The sequence below is a fragment of the Bos mutus genome, chromosome 21 (genome assembly GCF_027580195.1).
Source record: "Bos mutus isolate GX-2022 chromosome 21, NWIPB_WYAK_1.1, whole genome shotgun sequence".
Taxonomy (NCBI): domain Eukaryota; kingdom Metazoa; phylum Chordata; class Mammalia; order Artiodactyla; family Bovidae; genus Bos; species Bos mutus.
This window is the reverse complement of record NC_091637.1, coordinates 27,315,010-27,336,118: the sequence shown is the minus strand read 5'-3', so window position 1 is coordinate 27,336,118 and position 21,109 is coordinate 27,315,010. Positions and strand designations below refer to the sequence as shown.

Sequence of the window (21,109 nt, the reverse complement as noted above, 5' to 3'; positions counted from 1 at the left end):
GAGGTTTCTAAAATAGTCAGATTCATAGAAACACAAAGTAGAATGGTGGTTGCCAGTGACTGTGAGTAAGAGGGAAAAGGGGGAGTCATTTTTTAACAGGTACAGTGTTTCAGATCTGCAGGAGGAAAAAGTCCTGGAGATAAAGTTTTCCAACAATGTGAATATAGTTTACCTTATTGAACTGTACACTTAAAAATTTTTTAAGATGGTAAATTTTAATGTTTTGTGTTTTACCACAATTTTTTTTAAATAGATTACTGTTAAAGGAGGCCTATGAGGGAATGTATAACCTTAAATTCCTTTATTAGAAAACAAAAAACACTGGAAAAATAAATAATCTAGGTATCCATTTATTAGGGCTTCCCAGGTGGTACAGTGGTAAAGAATCTTCCTGCCAATGAAGGAGATGCAAGAGACACGAGTTCGATCCCTGGGTCAGGAAGATTCCCCTGGAGAAGGAAATGGCAACCCACTTCAACTATGGACAGGGGAGCCTGGCGGGCTCTAGTTCATGGGCCACAAAAAGTTGGATGCAACTGAGCAACTGAGCACACAGGCACTTTGAAAAGATCAACAAATTAAACCTCAAATAAAGGTAAAGGAAGAAAATGAATGTAGGGCGGGTAAAAAATAAAATAGAAAACAAATGTGCAACAGAGAAAAATCAGCCAAGCCCAAATGATGACTTTTGAGTGGGGAGATTACATATATAAAGCCTTAGCAAGACTGATAAAAGGTGAGAGAGAGGGAAAGTATACAAACTACAGTATCAGGAATGAAAAGGTGGATACCACTTGTAAAATATAATAATGGATATTATGAACAACTTAACACTAATAATTGCGACAATTTTTATGAAATGAACAAGTTACTGAAACAGAACTTAGCAAATCTGACACTAGAAGAAACAAAAATCCAAATGGTCCAGTATTTACTAAAGAAATTGAATCTGCAATTTAAAATCCTCTTTCCTTTTATCAAATAACTTCAGATCCCAGTGGATTCCCAATTGAATTCTTCCAAACAGTTACACAAAAACAAAATCAAACAACAACAACAGAACACCAGTATTACCCAAAATCTTTCAGGGAACATAAAAGAAGATACACTTTCCAACTCACTTTAAATGGCCCCCATGACCTTGATACCCAAACCTGAACTTGATGTTATATGAATACAAAATGAAAGGCAAGTCACTTTGAAACAGTTTACAAAGAAACAATAAAAAACTGTCAAATCAGTTTATATATAAAAATTATATGTCACAATTCAGTTGCATTTAGTCCAGAATGCAAGTTTGGTTTAATATTCAAAAATCAATCACATAACTGAACACTGATACCACGCACATATCAAGAAGGTGTGAACTCAGAACTCAAACAGTGGCTCCGTATCAACCTAGAAGGGTGGGATGGGGAGGGAGATAGGAGGGAGGTTCAAGAGACAGGGGACATAAGGTACACCTATGGCTGATTCAGGTTGATATTTGACAGAAAACAACAAAATGCTATAAAGCAAGTATCCTTCAATTAAAAAGTAAATAAATTTTTTAAAAAAGAAGGTATGTTTAAAACTATTATGTTTTAAAACAGGTATATTTAAAAACAGTTGCACACACACCTATATACACACACACACACACACACACACACACTCCATCCTGGTAAAATTACCCTAGACAGCAGCTGGGCCAGACTGGAAGAAGGACAGAGACAGTGACAATGACATTGGGGAAGATGAGCAAGAGAGGCTGGAAATCAAGTCCCAGAGAGGTGGGGGCGGAAACTCAGAGCATGAATTGTGGGGAGAATCTATATGCACCGATGTCTCCATGGCTGGGCCTGTTCAGTGAGTGAAGGTTTACTAGCTACATGCTGTGTTCTTTCTCTCTTTTGTTTTTTAAACTGTAGTTAAATACAACATAAACCTTACCATCCAGACCACTGTCAAGTACACAGTTCAGTGCCATCAAGTGCATTCACACCATTGTGCTACCAGCACCCCATGCATCCCCCGAGCTCCCTTCATCTTGTACAAATGAACCCTGTACCCACTAAGCTTCCCCCCTGCCCTGCCCCAAGTCCTTTATAGGATGAGAAAACAAAAATGTTTCAGGGGGCAAAACAACTTTCCATCAGAGCAGGGCTGGGCCCCAGGATCTCTCTGGGCCCCCTCCCTCCTAGGAACAGTAACCGTGATGTTGGGCAACCATAGCTGCAGGTGGTGGGTGCCTCGGAACCCACCTGGGAGGCCTGCTGCAGGCTCTCCTCATGATGCCGTGCCCAGCAGAGCCAGCTCAGCCCGAGTGTCTAAGACCTCATGTCCACGAGCCATCTTCCTCTGGAAAGCAGGAATCAAGACTTCCACTTACAGAACTGAAGAAACTCTGATTAAGCCTACTTCTATGTCTGCCTGGCAACAGAGCTATGCCCAGGAGAGGGGTGCACTGGCTGCCTCTGGACCAGCTGAGGGGAGGGGGGAGGAAGAAGCAGCAGAGAGAAGGGGAATCACAAGCAAGGGGGCTGCTCCTAGGCTGCTCTGTGCCCGCATAGGATCTCACAGAGGAGCAGAGGCCATGAGGGCTTCCAGAGCCCAACAGAGTCCTTGCAATTAACATGGGCACAGCTGGAATGCTGCAAACTCCAGCCCAATCTACAACCACCCCCCCAACCCCCACAGAAGCTTCAGAGAAGGAGAGGAAGTCAGGATTTATCCCTAAGCTAACCAGTCTGCATAGCTGACGGATTTTTCTAAAGTGCAATCTCACGGTCTCCCAGGCGAGAGTTAATTTTCTTTGGCAAGGGACAGGTCTCAGGCTGGCAAGCTTCTCAGCGCTCCCACCACGCGATGCCTCTGCTTGGCTGCAGAACCCGAAGTGGGGCTGGCAAGACTGGGTATCGACAAACAAAAAACAGACACACTTCCCAAAGAGCGTCGCTCTTCCTCAGCCAGGACTTGGGGAAGTTGCACAGATACGCCTGCGTCTTCATGGCTGAAAATAATACCGGCGGTCATCTCTGGGGACAACTCTCACGAGCAACCCAAGGTGAGTCACAGCACTGTCTCAAAGTGCCCTGGCCACGCCTGGAGACATTCATTCAAAAGAGGAATGCAGGTGCTGGATGTATTTGCATCTCAGGGATTCCTTTCTGCTGACTTGGGCTTGGCTCTACTTCCCAGAGAGAGGCGAGATCACAGCTAGACCCCCTGGATTCTCTCCTCACCAGTCCCTTCTCCCTCTACCCTTCTCGCTGCGTCCTTACACCCACCACTTCATCCTTGGACCACACTGAACATAATCTTCCATCCTCACTGAAGAATATCTTGTTCCCACTGTTCACACTCTCCTCTCGCCGGCTTCTTGGGCAGTTTCCATGAAGAAGAAAAAGCCTACATTCACTGTGTCTTTTATAATCCTTCTCGGTCTCCAGGCAGCCACCACCCAGCCACAGCCAGGAAGTCCCGAGCCCCCTCCTTCCTCCTGGTTTCCTTGCACTTTCTGGCTGGTTCCCTCAGGCTCACACTGAGTCCACCCCGACTCGTGGCCTGACTCTCTGCTTCCATCCACCCTTCAAAAACTCCCCCATCCTTCCTGAAGCTGGAATCCAACAATCCTTTCCCACCTCCAAGGTGACCTGCTTTCCCTCAAGGTCCCACCTCCTGCCCTTACTGACCACTCTTTCCCCAGAACCCTCCGCACACTCCTCCCCAAGAGGCTCCCCTCGGACCCTTCCTCCACCCCACAGCCTTTCTTTCGGCCACATCATCTCCCTCCAGGGCCACAAGAGGCGTCTCTAGGGCCAATTCACCCTGGCTCCCGTCTTCCACACTCATCCCAAGTGTTGGCCCCTGGTGAAACCCTGCCAGGTTCCGTGTCCATCTAAATAGGGCAGTCTGCCCTGCTATCTCACCTTCCCACTCTTTCGTCCTTGTAAGGCCAGGTTCTGCCCCACCTCCCTCCCTCTCTGTACCAGGAATGTGCTCTCACCCTTCAAGATGAGCAGTCAAGAGGCACTTCCTCCTGCACAACCAGCTACACTGACTGGTCACCTCCCCCGGGGTCCCCTCTTCACCTCCCTAACACAAAGGTGCGTGGCCACCAGAGCACCAGACACATCCCCCTGCAGCTGATCACCAAACAGAGTGCGGGGGCTCCCTTTGCCTCTCCAGGAGGACCTCCCCAGGAGCTGAGTCCCAGCTCTAAGCCCTGAGGCCAGGACATGGTCAATGACATGGCCTTCCCTGGAAGTGAGGGTCTCTGCCACAGAGGGGCCCAGGCAGGAGGGGAGAGGTGAACTACTCTTCATTGACAGCACCCCTGAAGGGCTGGCATGCCATCCCCACATTTCCCTGCACACGTGTACACAACTGAAGGACAGTACATGATGGTCTCAGATGAGTCTGTGGCAACCACAACTATATGAAAACACAGCTCTTTGCAGGACAACCTGCCCCAAGGGAAGACCCCAGCAGTGTTGTCTGGGGAGACTGAAGGGTTGGCTCCATAAACATACACACCCTGGGGACTTCCCTGGTGGTCTAGTGGTTAAGAGTCCTCCTTCCAGTGCAGGGGACAAGAGTTCGATCCCTGGTCAAGGAACTAAGATCCCACACACCACGGGGCACCTAAGCCCTCATGACACAATTAGAGAGCCCGTGTGCTTCAGAGCCTGTACACCACAAAAACAGAAGCCTGCAAATAGAGAAAGCCTGTTTACTGCAATTAAGACCCAACATAAACAAAATTTTAAAAATATAAAATAAAAAACTTACCAGGAAATTAAAACAAAAACCAAACAACATATAAGTTATCAAGCAGTCTGAGCCCAACCTAGGGTGTTAGAATTGTTCTGACTTTAAATAGCATTTTCTGGTGGATCTGGGAGTGCAAGTGGTATAAGCAAGTTTGGAAAATGATGCATTAGGCAGAATTTAATGAGTTGCTTTCTTGCAAGACTAGTCAAGGCTTTTAATATGGCTCTCTGGGACACGGGGCGGGGGCGGGGCGGGGGTGGGGGCATGGTACACACAGAGTGTCCCCAGTCAGATCTGAACATGGGCCACTATTTTGGGGACCATCTCCTGGGACTCCACTGAGCACAATTAAAGAAGGCCAGTGCAAACACTCATGTAATTAATTAGAAGTGCATATAATTAGCTACATCTGAACATCATTAATAAAAATTACATAGAGAAATGGCTAACTTCCTTTCACTGAATCACATAAATTATGTTGGGCTCTGAGTAGCAGCTCAGAGTGCTATTTTCTTGAAACATTTTTCATCTTTTAAAAAAAGGTGTTGATGAATTTTTTCTCTCCTAACATGCAACTTAAAAAAAAGAAAAGTTGGTGTCAGAGCAGGCGTTTCCAAGCGCTTGAGAACACACACACCAAGGCGGGGAAGCAATCATAGCGGCTGCTCTCTGCCTCTTCTGAGAAGGAAGTGGCAGCAAGGGGAGCTTTCATGGGCTATGCCCTCCCCATTTGTCATGTGGTTCTTTCTCAGGACCACGCCCCCGAGTCATGAGTCCTCACTGAACAGATGAGGACAATGAGCTTCTAAAAGTGTTAGAAACCAGAGCTACATGCAATCACAGACTTCCTGACCATCTATGATCCACGAGGAATTGGAGTGGACATTGCGAAGGGTCAGACCAAGGGTTACTGTCTGCGGTGAACAAGCCCACAGAGAGACCAGCGGTCAGGCAGTAAAGCACAAGGCAGGCTTCAATGTGGCTTAGGACTTCCCTGGTGGACCAGTGTTTAAGAATTTGCCTGCCAGTGCAGGGGACAATGGTTTGATCCCTGGTCTGGGAAGATCCCACATGCCTCGGAGCAACTAAGCTCGTGCACCACTACTCTTGAGCCTGTGCTCTAGAGCCTGGGAGCCACAACTACAGAAGCCCAAAAGCCTAGAGCCTGTGCTCTGCAACGAGAAGCCCCCACAATGAGAAACCCTCACACCACAATGGGAAAGTAGCCCCCACTTGCCTTGACTAGAGAAAGCCCTCTCAACAACAAAGACCCAGTGCAGCCAAAAATAAAACAAATTAATAAAGAAAAAATTTAAAAACTTTAGTGCCAATTCTCTTAAAGAAGTTGCTAATATTAATGGTCTTTTCTGATGGACCTGTGCACATGTGTCTTACCTTTTCCTACCTCAAGGGTCAATTGTGTAAGTATCAACAGTTGTATAGGAATAGTGAGGCCCAGAATGTAATTCTCCAGGGGAAAAAAAAATAGAACACAGCCCCCAACCTCTATTTGAGTGGAAGCACATTCACAAAGATATCTGTGAAAAGACAGCAGGCACGCTCTGAGAAGTAGTATTCTAAAGTTATAGACAGGACGGTTCCCTTGCAGTAGAAAAGTAAATACACCCAAGTCTCTTCTCTCTGCAGATCTCCTCCCAGAGATTCATTCTGGTGTAACTATCAGTTAAAAATATCCATCTTGTTGTACTTTTCTCTCAAAGAAGAAAGATACTTTTCTGCAAAGAACACTGACAAATGTGTTCACTTAAATGACTGTCCTGCACACTGCAGGTGGGGGAATGCAATCGCTAAGGGAGCTCAGCTTCTTGTCAATTGTCAATATCATTGATACTCTAATGATATTTCAAGATACAATAATATTCCACTAGGTCTTTTATTTTCTTCAGTTCTTCAGTGCTCAGAAGGCTGAGCACCGAAGAATTGATGCTTTCGAACTGTGATGCTGGAGAAGACTCTTGAGAGTCCCTTGGACAGCAAGGAGATCAAACCAGTCAATCCTAAAGGAAATTAGTCCTAAATATTCATTGGAAGGACTGATGCTGAAGCTCCAATACATCGGTCACCTGACTTGAAGAGCCAACTCATTGCAAAAGACCCTGATGCTGGGAAAGATAGAAGGCAGGAGAAGTGGGTGACAGAGGATGAGATGGTTGGATGGCATCATGGACTCAGTGGACATGAATTTGAGCAAACTCTGGGAGATGGTGAAGGACAGAGGAGCCTGGTGGACTACAGTCCATGGGGTCGCAAAGAGTCAGACACAGCTGAGGGACTAACACTTTCATACTTCACACACAGACCCAGCTACCCAGGAAGTGAAGAACCGGACAGCTGTACAGCCCCACCTGCAGCAACCCTCCAGTAAAACGACTCGGTTTCACACAGGTCAGAAGCCAAACCCCACACACACCATGCAAGGTAACCTCTCAATTCTTACCAAAAACAAGCAGTTTGGTAAGGTCCTGAAAACCCTCCTGGTGATGAAATCTTTCTGGAATAAAACAGAAGAAAAGAGAGGAAATTACTTTGGTTTCAGAAATGACATGGGTGCCCCTACAGAGCGCTCCTTTAGGTATAGAAATTTAAATGAGTGAGAGGTTTTGAATACCTGGGAAAGTGAACTGATTCTAATTCTAATGAGATGATCAGAAATCACCCTGAAACAAATAATTAAAATGTTTCTTTGGCCATTCATCACACGATCATTGCCTTAACATCGTGTTGGACAAATAAAGCGATGGCTTATGTATCGCTCTGGCTGGAGAGGCTGTCAGCATTTCAATGAAGCTCCTCAAAGCCCTCATGAATATGTATTTTCCCACAACAAAGCTTGACCCCACTAGTTGGCAGAAGCAGTATTCTGGGACACTGTCAGAAGAGGTGGGTGTGCAAGTGGGGGCTGGAGGGGGATGAAAGGAGATTAAAGGAATGAGAGAGAAGGCAGGCCACCTCTCCTCTCCCCTGCCCGCTTCCCAGCCCACCCTTCCTCCTAGGCAGCACAGTTTCAGGAAGAGAACAGGAAAGAGGACTTTAGGTTTCACGGTCTCCTTGAACAGAGGGCGCTTCACAAGTGCGAGCTGGAGAAGCAAGCCAAAGAGTCAAAGGCGTCAGGACCGCCAGGCCATGGGTTGGATGGGCGTTCATGTGGGGCAGGAGATGACCAGGGATGGGGAGCCTGGGGTGGGGCAGGAGGACAGGTTTCCCGGTCTGAAATGTCACATCCAAATGCCTTTTCTCCCTCATTTGGCTGAAGACAGAGTAAGTAATAAAGGAATTTCTTTGTTCCTTCCAAACTCATGGCAATGGCAGCTTCCTCCCCGGCACCCCACATCCTGGTAGCATCTCGTGAACAGCTGTGCTGGTCAGGGAGTCTACCTTCACCCTGGCTCCAGGTCTGCAGTCAGGGGATGGTGTCCTTCTTTGGGGAAAACAGGAGGTCTGGCCAATGGCTAACTGGGAATCCTGGGGGTCACCCAAAACTGGTCCCGTGCAGATGCCTTGGTCTAGATGTAAAAGAAAATGATGGGCCAGCCCTGAGATGGTTGCAGATGCTCCAACTGTGACCAAGATCCACAATGTGACCAAGCCACACGGTGATCAAGTCACATGACCATAAACTGCTAGCATCCACTCTGTGCGTGCATGCATGCTAAATCACTTCAGTCATGTCTGACTCTTTGCAATCCTGTGGACTGTAGCCTGCCATGCTCCTCCATCCATGGAACTCTTCAGGCAAGAATACTGGAATGGGTTGCCATGCCCTCCTCCAGGGAATCAACCTGACCCAGGGATCGAACCTGCGTCCCTTACATCCTCTGCATTGGCAGGCGGTTCTTTACCACTAGCACCACCTGGGAAGCAAGGATGTTTGCCTCCCTCGTCTATTTCTTTCCAAGGGCAAGTGCTTCTGCTGCCTCTCAAGTCCCTTCACAGTGTCGGCCTCAGCTCCATCATGTGTAAAATGGGGGCAGTGGGAACCACCTTACAGGAGGGATGGAGGTGAAACTCCACAAAACCTGGAGAACACCACCTGGGGCCACGGCAGCCTCAACAGCCTGCCCTTCTTTCTGCCAACCCCACCATCCAACCCCTCCAGGAGGAAGTGACTTGGTGGTTAGTGCTCGTACTAAAGGTCATGTCCAGGGACTTCCCTGGTGGTCCAGCGGTTAAGACTACACTCTCCCAACACAGGGGCCCTGTGTTTAATCCCTGGCCAGAGAACTAAGATCCCATGTGATGCATGGTATAGCCAGAAAAAGAAAAGTCACTATATATTATGTCCAGCAGCAAGAATCCTCCCTGGAAGTCAAGAGAGGGGCCTCAATTCCTTGGTGTGTTCCAGGTTTGCTCTGTGACCTCAAGCAGGTCACTCAGAAAGGTCACGGTCCTCCCTGGGCATCCCCCACCCCAGCTCTTGGCAGTTGTGACCAAGGAGGGCAGAGAAGGGTCAAGAAGCATCCAGCACAGGCTGGAGTCCCCTGCATCCATCCCTCCCTCCCTTCCCTCCTCCAGCCACCACCATCCCTGACCCCACCGGTCGTGGAAGGGCCCCTCACCCAGAAATCCAGCATCTCCCATCTCTCCAGGCCCAGAAGTGCCTGGGGGACCCCAGAGCCCAGCTCTTCCTCCACTGCACCCCTGCCTTCCACCTGTGAGTCCCTTAAAAGAGCAGTGTCATCCACCTGTAGTCTGAGCACCCTACCTGCTCCCCAACGTTCCCTACAAAGACACCCAACCATCAAAGCACTTTGGAAGGACGGCCAGCAGCACCCGGCTCCTTACGTAAGGAAGCAGGCCCACATCTTAGCTCAATTTAGCATCCGGTTTTAACTGTCTATTTATAGGCCTCACGCGAGCACCCCTTGTGGATGGCGGGGTGTCAGGGCTCCGGGCTCCCGGCCACCGCTATTCATTAGCATTCCTTTCATGTTTGTCTTCTCTCATTTTCCCAGCAGCATTGTAACTCAGCAGCAAGGTCACCTACAGCCTGGACCCAGCACCACTTCTCATCTTCTCTAAAGAAAATATGAATTTTCTTTCCCCTGCGGCAGTGCCCTCTCCCCACCCTCTGGGGGCCCCTGGCTTGTGCCGCCAATAGCAGAGCTGTGTTATTTTCATGACCTGCGTCTCCCAACAGACGGCTCATCTCAAAGACAAGTCCAGCAAAGTCGTGGGTGAGGGCATCCAGGAAGGCCTCAGGCATCCACTGTCACCTCCCTGGTTTGCTCTTAGTCTACCCGTTACCTGGCCAGGCACAGCAGCCAGAATGAACCCAGAGGTTTGGAACATTCAGGCTCTCCTCAGCCATGTATGTATGAGCCAGCCACTCCTCCTTGTACCAAACACATGTCCTGGGTCTCTACCCATCCCCTCGAGATGCAGCCAGCGCGGGTCACCTGCTCTGTCCCTTTGGTCACGTTTGACTGGACAGAAATACCAGAATCTGCTCTTTTGGTAACTCACAGCCATTCCTGAAATAACCCCCTCATCCTCTCATGTCATCAACCTCCAGGCTGGGAACTCAGGACACAGTTCTGGGAACTCCCCACAAGATTAAAACATGCAGCCACTCACTGTCTACATGGTCAGTCCAGGCATAGACTGGTGGGTTTTTAGGTCATCCTGAGCCCAGCTTCCCTGGTGAGATTGGAGACAGGAAGTCCCAGGAGACCAGGAGACTCTGTGGAGACACTTCCTGTCCACATGCTGATGACCGGATCCTCTGGGGCTGGGCCCCCTGCCCTCAGAACCAGTGCAAAAGGAAAGACAGGCCCTCTGCCGCCAGCTCTAAGCCCACAGCAGAATTCAGGCACAGACAACACTGCCAACCAAAGCCCTTCAGCCACCTGACTTCAAACACCACGAGATTTGATCCTCCCGTGAATACTGGGGCTGCAGCCATTGGTATCTGGTTTGAGAAGTAATTAATTTTCTCACAGATGCCACATCACTGCCCTCAGAGGGTCCCCATGATTCCACGTGCACACTTCTGATAATAAATTGGACACAAACAGGGCATATGAAATGTCACGTTTCCAGACACTTGGGAATAAACAAATTCTAAATATTCCTGAGACTCAATGGTTCACAGATTTGCTGATGAAGGTGATCAGCTGCTTTTGATAATACAGCAGGGTAATCAGTGGGAGAGTCCGGGTCCAGAAAGATCCTGGAGGCCTGGTGGCGGCCCAGGCTGTTGGGAAAGGGGATCTGGAAAATGGCCATGGCCCTAGACAGGCCTGCTCACCACAGCAGGAGAGGCTGCCCTGGGAACCCTAGAAAGGGCAGTGCTGGTGGGAGAAGGGTCAGAATCAACCTTCATAAGCTTTTTCTCACAAAGTTAACGCAAATTCCACAGCTTCACAGACTCCCAGACCTGGGAGCTGTCCTGAGACACACCTGGGGACAAGGACCAGGAGACGGAAGTCACCTGTCCACAGCAGAAATGGGAAGTCTGCCCAGAAACATCGGCACAGCAGAACCACCAACCCACTGCCCAGAATCAAATTTCTTTCTCCAGCTGACCCGTGAGCTATGGTTGAATGAATTTCCTTGAGCTAAACTGGCAACATTGGGCTTTGTAAGGGGCTAGGGCCTGGGCACCCAGGTGCAGGGAGACCTGGGACGCTGTGGGGAAGAACAGGTGGGATGTGATGAGCAGTAATAACCCAGGCTCCAGGAATCACTTGCTGATGAAGGACTCCGGCCACACTGAGTGGAAGCCCTGGGCAGGGATTGGGAAGGGTGTGTGCAGAGCGCCATGGCCACGATCAGATATATCAGAGGCAGCACACCACAGTCAGCTCAGGTGTGACTCCTGTGGTCCCAGCCTGGTGACTGCAGCAGCCCTTAAACTCAGGTGTTTGTAAGACTAGCAGGACCTTTGCATGAGGGAAAGCCTGGAATGGAGGTTGACACTTGCATTGTTGTCTCAGGCCAACCCACGTGGACAAGGAACTTGCCTATACTCGGCTTCCTCAAAAAGCGAACAGTCAGCTGGTAAAGGTTAGCATCTGGCAGGTAAGCCATGGCTCAAGGTGGCCTCTGGGACCTGGCTCTGCAGCTCAGCTAAGCTGCCCCGGGGTAAGCAGCAAGATGGCCTGTGTTCCCTTAGGTGTGACTGGAACCACAGGATGGAATTGGGAAGTGGGGCCTGGGGTCTGTTGCTTCCTGGGGGCAGTGTCAGTCGAGGACAGCAGTCTCATAACAGGGCAGGGAAAGAACTGGGGTCCCAAGAACCGGCCACAGACTAGTGACTGTGGGGAAATAGGGGACGACCTCAGAGAGGGGCTCCAGGTCCTCTAAGCCAGATGGACGCAGGGGACACAGCCCAGGTCATTGTACGAAGAGGACTCAGGGCTGGAAGGGAGTGATGGTAAAGTTGAGATGCTCTATGGATGGGCACCAATGGGATGTTCACAAGTAAAAATCTTAAACTGTCCTCTAGCGAGATGCAAGGGAAAGTTTTCAAATAATAATTCTATTTATTGATATAAACATCCACAGGTATTATTTTGCTCCTTCTGGGCAAGAAGTTGTGTCTTTAGAATCAAAGTTCAAACCTTAAGATTCTCATTTGTACAAATGTCTGGGGAAGAGAATGGCTTTGAAATCCAACTTCAATGGTCTCCAAGTTTGAAAAGCAATTGTTTTGTTTGAGAAGGTGGCTTCTAAACACCCTCCTAAAATACTGAATTAAGGATAACACACAAATCAATACCATTAAAATAGTCACACCCTCCACTCTTGAAAGTTTAGTTTTCAAAGCCTGGAGGTGGCAGGCATCACAGATGCTAACATTCTGTCCCCAGATTCCTCACTTCCTGCTCCAGATTCCAACATGGAGACTTTCTATGTGATGAGTTTACTGAGAAGGGACTCTTCTCTCAAGGGGGCTCTTTGTTTCCCCTCCTGGGGCCTGAGAGACCACCCTGAAGGCAGAGTTGGCAGCAAAGATGTGTGGTGGTTCTATTTGTGTCAAACTCCAGAAATCTGCTGCAAACCCAAACTGGCTCTGATGTTCAGTATCTCTTTCTCTATGTTTGCTTTATGTAAAATTCTCCCTCAGGGTTCTACTAAATAAACCTGGGAGCTCCTTATACAGTCTCGAGCTAACTGGTTAACACTGGGGCTGAATCAACATGTCCTGACCCGACAGCACCCTCATCTTCCATAAAGTTGACCTTAAGCAGTAGATCGCAACCAGAGGACTGAAGCAAAGCTACCCCTGCTCTTCATGGTAGGGGTGTTTACAACTCTGTAATCCTGACACGTTTCCCTAGTGATGCTTGATATTAAACCAGTCCTGTGTCATGGACTCCTTGCCTGGCTTTGGGGAAGGAAAGGACAATTGGACACTAAGATATAAAAGACCAGAACTCAGTGCCAAGGCAAAAAGCAGTCCACCAGGTCTGTACAGACCCTGGCTGGCTGACGTAGGGTGGGAGCAGGGGATTGAAACGAGCCCTCCCAGGCTGTGTCAACCTGGCCGTCCTCACTACTATTCCTTCCTAAGCAAAAGAGGCTTCTATTTTTGCTGCAAGGCGCTTGATGCCTTCCAATCCCCTGACAGCAGTCCCCTGGAGGGATGCTGGGATTTCATTTTCTATTCAGGCAGCTCAAGGATGCTGGGTGGGTGGGGGTGGGGGGGTCATCCAGATGCCAGAAGTCAGAGACAAGCACTGCCCCAATCATATCAGAGGAGGACACAGCACTCTGGAGGGCTCTGGGTAAGATGCTGGGATGTCCACACGGTCTGCAGGGCCTGGCGCAGCAAGGGTTATTCCATCCAGCCTGTGCTCACCAGGACAGGCACTCATGCTTCACAGGTGGGGACCTTTTAATCCTCCCAGCACCACTGCAAGGTAGTGAACATGATCATCAGCCCCATTTTACAGGGGGGGAAACTGAGGCTCATAAAAATGATTGAGGTCACACAGGAAGTGCTGGGGCTGGGGTTTAACCCTGGCACTTAGCCCCCAAGTCCATGGTCTTAGCTCCCACATTATGTCAGCAGAAGAAAAGGGGAAGACATTTATAATACATAAACCCAAAGAAGGATCATGTAAGAATCCAAAAATGGGGACTTCCTTGGTGGTCCAATGGTTATGAATCTGCCTTCCAATGCAGCAGACCCAGGTCTGATCCCTGGTCAGGGAACTAAGATCCCATATGCCACAGGGCAGCTAAGCCTGTGAGCGGCAACGACTGAGCCCACGTGCTCTAGAGCCCACATGCCACAACTAGAGAGTGGCCTGAGTGCCACAACGAAGAGCACATGTCCTGCAACTAAGACCCAACACAAGCAAATATTTTTAAAAGAATTTAGAAAATGAGTAAATGACATGAATCAGTAATTCACACAATAAAAATACACGAAACATATATATATATAATTTCACATAAATATATGAAAAGATGTTTAACCTCACTGGCAGGCAGAGAAATGTAAACTAAGACCCTTTAGAGATACCACTTTCCCCACCAGACTGACAAAAATTAAGAACATCTAACAATAGTAAGTGTTGTCAAGGACTAGGACAAGCAGGACGCACACACACACATGCAAAACTGGCCAGACTGCTCAACAGGAGACACTCTTCAGAAAACAAATTTTGCTGCTTTCGGAAAATAGGAAGGCTCATGTACTGTCTCCTGCAACAATTACCAGCCTCGCTAAATATTCTAGGCAAATCTGGCTCATGGTCATGTAGAGACACACTGGGTATTCCTAACAGCCTTGTCTGTAACAGCAAGAACCTGGGAAGCACCTGAACATCCACCAATGGAGAACAGACTGTTCCTACGTGGCGTATGAAACCCCATGCACCATTGAGAAGGTCCGAAACGACAGCTACACAGGATTCCCAGGGATGAATCTCACACACATAAGATGTAGCAGAAAAGGCAAGCTACAGAAAAAAACACACACTTCGATATCAGTTACATCATACTTCAAGACAGGAAAACTCACAGGCATGGCTGCGCTGACAAACGCAGTGAGTGTAAACATCTAACTCTCATAGCAGTTACCTCTATGTGGGGATAAGAGGGTGCCAGCAGGGAGGGGCTCTAGTTGCACAGCTCATTGTGGTGGATTCAAACATTCCACAAGTTCTTGCACAATCCCCTCAAAAGGTGGATCCCACTTCACCTTCCCTGGGCTGTCTCTAGTGAACAGGTCCTGAAAGGCATGCACTATTCTTTATCACTCACTCAGGGGAAAACCGGTCACCATTAATACTTTCCATCTTAAGCTGTGAGGTCATCCATGCAGCACCACAGACTGAGGCTCCTGCCAACAGCCACATGGATCCTCCAAAGACTGCAGCCCCAGCCCACTTCTTGATCTTGACCCTAAGCCCAGGGACCTGAGCCCCAGGTTTGAACTGCTCCCAGATCCCTGACACACAAACTCTATGTAGAAGATAGTAAATCGGTGGGAGGAGAAGGGGGTTGATGTAGAAAAGAATCACTTTACTGCTTTGCCAGGCAAAAGGGGACACAGCAGGTTCATGCCCTCAAAACTGTGTGTCCCAACCCGGGGAGGATCTGGTGAGGAGTTTTATAGCAATGTTTCAAGGGCAGAGTTGCTGATAATGAACAGGGTGTGTGCAGGACCTGGGTTCCTTCTTTTTTGAAATTAATTTTTACTGGAGTATAGTTGCTTTACAACGTTGTGTTAGCTTCTACTGTACGGCAAAGTGAACCAGCTATATGTATACATATATCCCCTCTGTTTTGCTTGTTTTAAATTTATTTTTAATTGGAGGATAATGGCTGTACAATGTTGTGTTGGTTTCTGCCATACAGCAACATGAATCAACTACATGTATACATATATCCCCTTCCTCTATAGCCTCCCTCCCACCCCCTCATCCCACCCCTCTAGGTCATCCCCTCTTTTTTGGATTTCCTTCCCATTTAGGTCACCACAGAGCACTCAGTAGAGTTCCCTGAGCTCTACGGTAGGTTCTCATCAGGTAACTGCTTTATACATAGTGAAGATAACAAATGTTTATTCTTTTATACCACTACATGTTGGCATGGAAACAGATAATCGATACAGTAATACTTTCCATCTTAAGTTAAGTAGGTTGTGGGTATACAGGTGTTTATCACATTATTCTTTTTACCTTTTTGAACGCCGAATGCTTTATAATAAAAATTTAATACCAAAGACTTGAATTAAGTTAATAATTGCAAATGTTGAATTATAAATGACAGGCAACCATGACAGGCGCACCCTTCTTCCTTTTAGGTGACTAAGGAAAGGGGTCTCTTCTGGGGACATAAGTGTTAGTTGCTCATCTCCAACTCTTTGTGATTGCATGGACTGTAGTCCACCAGGCTCTTCTGCCCATGGGATTCCCCAGGCCAGAATACTGGAGTGGGTAGCCTTTCCCTTCTCCAAGGGATCTTCCCAACCCAGGGATCGAACCTAGGTCTCCTACATTGTAGGCAGATTCTTTACCATCTGAGCCACTAGGGAAGCCCACTCTGGGGACATAATGAACTTACAAAAGCCCCCTAGAAGTGGTGGAGAGTCACGGGAAGTCGCGACTGGGCAGGGGAGGAAGGGGCTAAGGATGTGCTCTATTAACATATTAAAATAGGGAGATGTTTTTAGCTAAGAGAGTATGAGCCTGAGCCTGAGAGATTGCCCCAGTGAGAATGAAGGATCAGGGGTGTCGGCAGCACTAGGGGTGGCCCACCCCCTCACCTGCTCTCCCCACGCCTCTCAGCCATCAGAGAAGGACAGGGCTGCCAGAAGCCAGGATCTGATCATCAACACACTCTCTCTCCCCTGTAGGTCCTAGATAGAAGGACACTTCACTTCTTAGGCATGGGTGAGCTGGTCAAAATCAACTGGTCCAGTTAAAGCAGCCAGACCACTCATGTCCAGCAGACCCATTCTGTCCTTGAAGGACCACCATAGAACTACTCGAGACCACTTATTTTATTTTTATTATTTAACTCATTAATTAATTTGGTTGCACCACATCCTAGCTGCAGTGTGTGGGATCTAGTTCCCTATCAGAGATTGAACCTGGGCGCCCTGGATTGGGAACTCGGAGTCTTAACCACTGGACCACCACAGAAGTCCCAACACCATTTATTTTAACCCTAATATTTAAGGGCTTAAATTTAAAATCTCACACATGCTCTCTTCCTCAATTTGCTCATTCAAAGAACTATGTCCAAATCCATTTAAATTGAAACAACCACTTTTCCGGTCATCAAGTGACAGTGGAAGCTACAGTAATGCCTCATATATTCCGAGCTTGCTTTCCTCTTTCGAGAAAACACTCAGTTGAGGTGACAGAAGAGGTTAAGCTATGCTTTTAATGTTCTCCTTTTGACCCTGACATGTCAGGAAAATGACCCCTGAGAATTTGGATCATTTGTGTTTGCTCTCATCACTCACGCTCTCCAGCTGGCCCCTGAGGACAAGAGGAGGAAAAGCACGGGATGAAAAATGCAAATAGTGAGGGGGACCATGTGCAACATCGGGGCTCTCCAACAGCACCAGAGGTGGTGCAGGTGAGGCAGAAGCCCCGCCCCGGTGATGCTCTGTCCTCATCTTTCAGGGCAGGGCCCAGACAGCCATACTCGGCCACTGGGGACCAGGATGCCTGACCTCAACCAGTCAGGGTCTCCCAGCCAGTCAGAGCCCCTTTGGGTTCAAAGGACGTGATGTCCCCAGAATTGCTTGCCATGGTCACCTAAAGCTCGGCCATGGTAGGTCCTAAAGAGCCAGGGCAGGAGGCAGCATGAAGCTGGACGGCACCACCCCACCCACCAGCAGTTCATCCAGCCCCGGAGATGGGGTACGCTAACAGAAATGCTGGGCTTCCCAGGTGGCTCAGTGGTAAAGAACCCACCTACCAATGCAGGGATTGACATGGGTTCGATCCCTCAATTGGGATGATCCCCTGGAGAAGGAAATGGCAACCCGCTGCAGTTTTCTTGTCTAGGAAATCCCATGGACAGAGGAGCCTGGTGGGCTACCGTCCATGGAGTTGGAAACAGTTAGACACAACTTAGCGACTAAACAACAACAACTAAAGCCAAAGAAAGAATGAGAATGGTAAACAATAGCCAAACTCACTTCTAAACAGATGCAGAAACCCTAAACAACACATTAACCAAATGTACCCAGCAGTTTCTAAGCAAACACATCACGATGAAGTATGGGTATATCCCAGGGATGTCAAGTTGGTGTCATAATAGAATAGCTATTAATGCAATCGTTTGTCAGCATATGAACAGATTATCTCAGTTGATGTGGAAGAATCACTTAATAAAATTCAACAGGGCTCATAACTAAAGGGAGGGGGCCCTGTGAATGGATCAAAGAGGGATGCTTAACAGACACTGGGCATCTACTGCAAACCTGTAGTCAACATCCTACTGTCTGGGAGACCACAGGATATCCCACAGGAAGGAACAGGACAAGAACTCAGAGCATGGATGCTTCTGCACTGAAGCTGTCCTGTCATCCCTCGGCAAAGAAATCAGAAAACAAAAAGTAATCAAAGGATGATGGTTGGAATCGACAAGGTCCAGCTGACATTATTTGCAGGGGACACGCTGTCCACAGAGAAAATCCAAAAGATTCTACAAACAACCCAGCAAGAGATTAAGACACAAACTCAGCTATCACAAAGGGTCATTTTCAAAGAGACATCCCCTGGATGGTAGCCAAAAATAGACACGAAGGAATCAATCTAATATTTAAAAAAAGCAAGACCTTTTTAGAAAAATACTCCATGAGGAAGACTCCATAAAAATCTCAAACAGGGGGGGTTCAAAGAGCATCCATGTACCAGGAGGGTGATGTACCGCCTCTACAAGAAAGGAAGCTCCTGCACTCAGGACCCCTCATACCTCACCCTATGCATCCCTTCATCAGGCGACTCATCTGCATCCTACATCATATCCTTTAATACACTGGTAAACCTAAGGAAGTATTCCCCTGAGTTCTGTGAGCGGTTCTAGTAAATTAATTAAACTCAAGAAGGGGACCATGGGAACCTCACATTTATTTATAGCCCATCAGTCAGAAGCACAAGTGACAACCTGGACTTGGAGCTGGTGTCTAAAGTGGAGTAGGAGCAGTCTTGTAGGACTGAGCCCTCACCCCGTGGGATCTGATGCCCTCAAGTAGATGGTGCCAGAACAGAATTAAATTGTAGGACACCCAGCTGGAGTAGCACAGGGTGGTTCGGTGTGGGGATACTGCACACATCTGGTATCAGAAGTGCTGTGAATGTGGCAACAGCATGAAGGTAAAAGAGAAACCAGTTCAGCCATCGGCTGTCCCAAGACGGCTTTTTGTTTCGTTTTACTTTTTGGCTGCACCGCACGGTGTGTGAGATCTTAGTTCCTCAACCAGGGATTGAACCTGCAACCCCTGCAATGGAAACATGGAGTCTCAACCACTGGACCATTTTTTAAAACGTTCTCCTTACTAACACTTTAGGAATTTTCCATAACTCTTCCTCAGTGAGATTGGCATGTAGGTTTCTTTTATTGAATAATCTTGATGTTTCTATCTTTTTCTATGCTGCTACTGCTGCTGCTGCTAAGTCGCTTCAGTCATGTCCGACTCTGTGCGACCTCATAGACGGCAGCCCACCAGGCTCCCCCGTCCCTGGGATTCTCCAAGCAAAAATACTGGAGTGGGGTGCCATTTCCTTCTCCAATGCATGAAAGTGAAAAGTGAAAGTGAAGTCGTGTCTGACCCTCAGTGACCCCATGGACTGCAGCCTTCCAGGCTCCTCCATCCATGGGATTTTCCAGGCAAGAGTACTGGAGTGGGGTGCCATTGCCTTCTCCACAGTAATTTAAGTAGCATTGAGAGTATGCATTCTTTAAAGATTTGATGGGATTCTCCTGTGAAGCTATAGAGGTTTGGAGATTTTTCTATTTGTTTCCACGGAAATTGGTTTGTTTACACTTTATTTATCCACTGGGGTCAGTTTGGGTAATTACATTTTCCTAGGAAAGTACCCCCTTTTTAAATCCAGGTGCACATTTATTTGCACAGCAATGTAAAAGGAGCTTCTAATAGTTTTTCTAACAAGCTCTGTTTTGTTGGTTATTTCCCCATTGTCATGTTTTATTTTGTGTCTTTGGATTCTCCCTCTCTCTCTCTCATAATTAGGTTAGATAGTGGTTTGCCCACCTGATTTTTCTCCTAAGAATCAGGATTCATATGTTTTTTAATAAGTTTTTTAATGTGGACCATTTTTAAAGTCTTTATTGAATTTATTACAATGTTGCCTTGTTTTATGTTTTGTTTTTTTTGGCCCCAAAGCATGTAGAGTATTAGCTCCCTGACCAGGGATCGAACTCTCATCCACTGTACTGGAACGCAAAATCAACCACTGGGCTACCAGGGAAGTCTCGGGATTCATATATTTATCAGTTCTGTTACTTTTTTCTGTTCTAATTCATGCATTTCTGCCTCTGATCTCGTTTCTTCAGTTTGCTCTCAGCCAGTTTACTGGGTTGTCTTATTCAACATTTTGAGTTGGATGTTGAATTCATTCATTCATTTATTTTTTATTTCAAGGCCATAACTACAGCTGTATCAACATCCCCTAGATGGATGTATTTATTTTCATTATCATCATATTCTAGAAATTATGCAGTTTGGTTTTATGTATTTCCTTTCACACAGGAACGTATTGAATAGACTTTAATCCTCTAATTTCCCAGGCTGAAGGGGCTTTGTGTTCTCTATCGTATATTAACAGTGAGTTTCACTGCTTTGTGGTGACAAAATGTTGTTTGTACCATTCCATGTTATGGAACCTATGAAGGCTCTCTTTGTAGAGGAATCCACATCAACCTTCATAAACGTTTCACATATTCTGGGAACAAGGGCTTCCCAGGTGGCACTAGTGGTAAAGAATCTGCCTGCAATGCAGGAGACGAAAGAGATGCATGTTCCATCCCTGGGTTGGGAAGATTCCCTGGAGGAGAAAATGGCAACCCACTCCAGTATTCTTGCCTGGAGAATCCTGTGGACAGAGGAGCCTGATGGGCTACAGTGCTTGGGCCGCAGAAAGTTATAGAGTCTGGTATGCTGAGGGCATATTTCACATGTCTCCATGGTGTGTCTGGGGTGGAGAGTGGCTGCCTGGCCTCTGGAAACAGCATATTTCTCTCCATGCCTCCTGCCCCATGTGGTTTCTGCTTCATGGACATTCTGTGAAGCCCTGTATCAAGGGCTTCCCTGGTGGCTCAGATGGTAAAGAACCTACCTGCAGTGCAGGAGACTGGGTTCGATCCCTGGGTCAGGAAGATCCCCGTGCCTGGAGAA

The 21,109-nt window shown here is 47.6% G+C and overlaps 1 protein-coding gene across 1 annotated transcript in view; it reads right to left on the bottom strand.

The window, feature by feature from the left end:
* Positions 1-3,470, bottom strand: part of APBA2 (amyloid beta precursor protein binding family A member 2) — a 60,142-nt gene extending 56,672 nt beyond the window's left edge. The window contains 1 exon segment of the mRNA XM_070358457.1: positions 2,922-3,470. Within this exon segment, the coding sequence (XP_070214558.1) occupies positions 2,922-2,990 (69 nt within the window). The 5' untranslated portion in view covers positions 2,991-3,470.
* Positions 3,471-21,109: the final 17,639 nt, after the last annotated feature.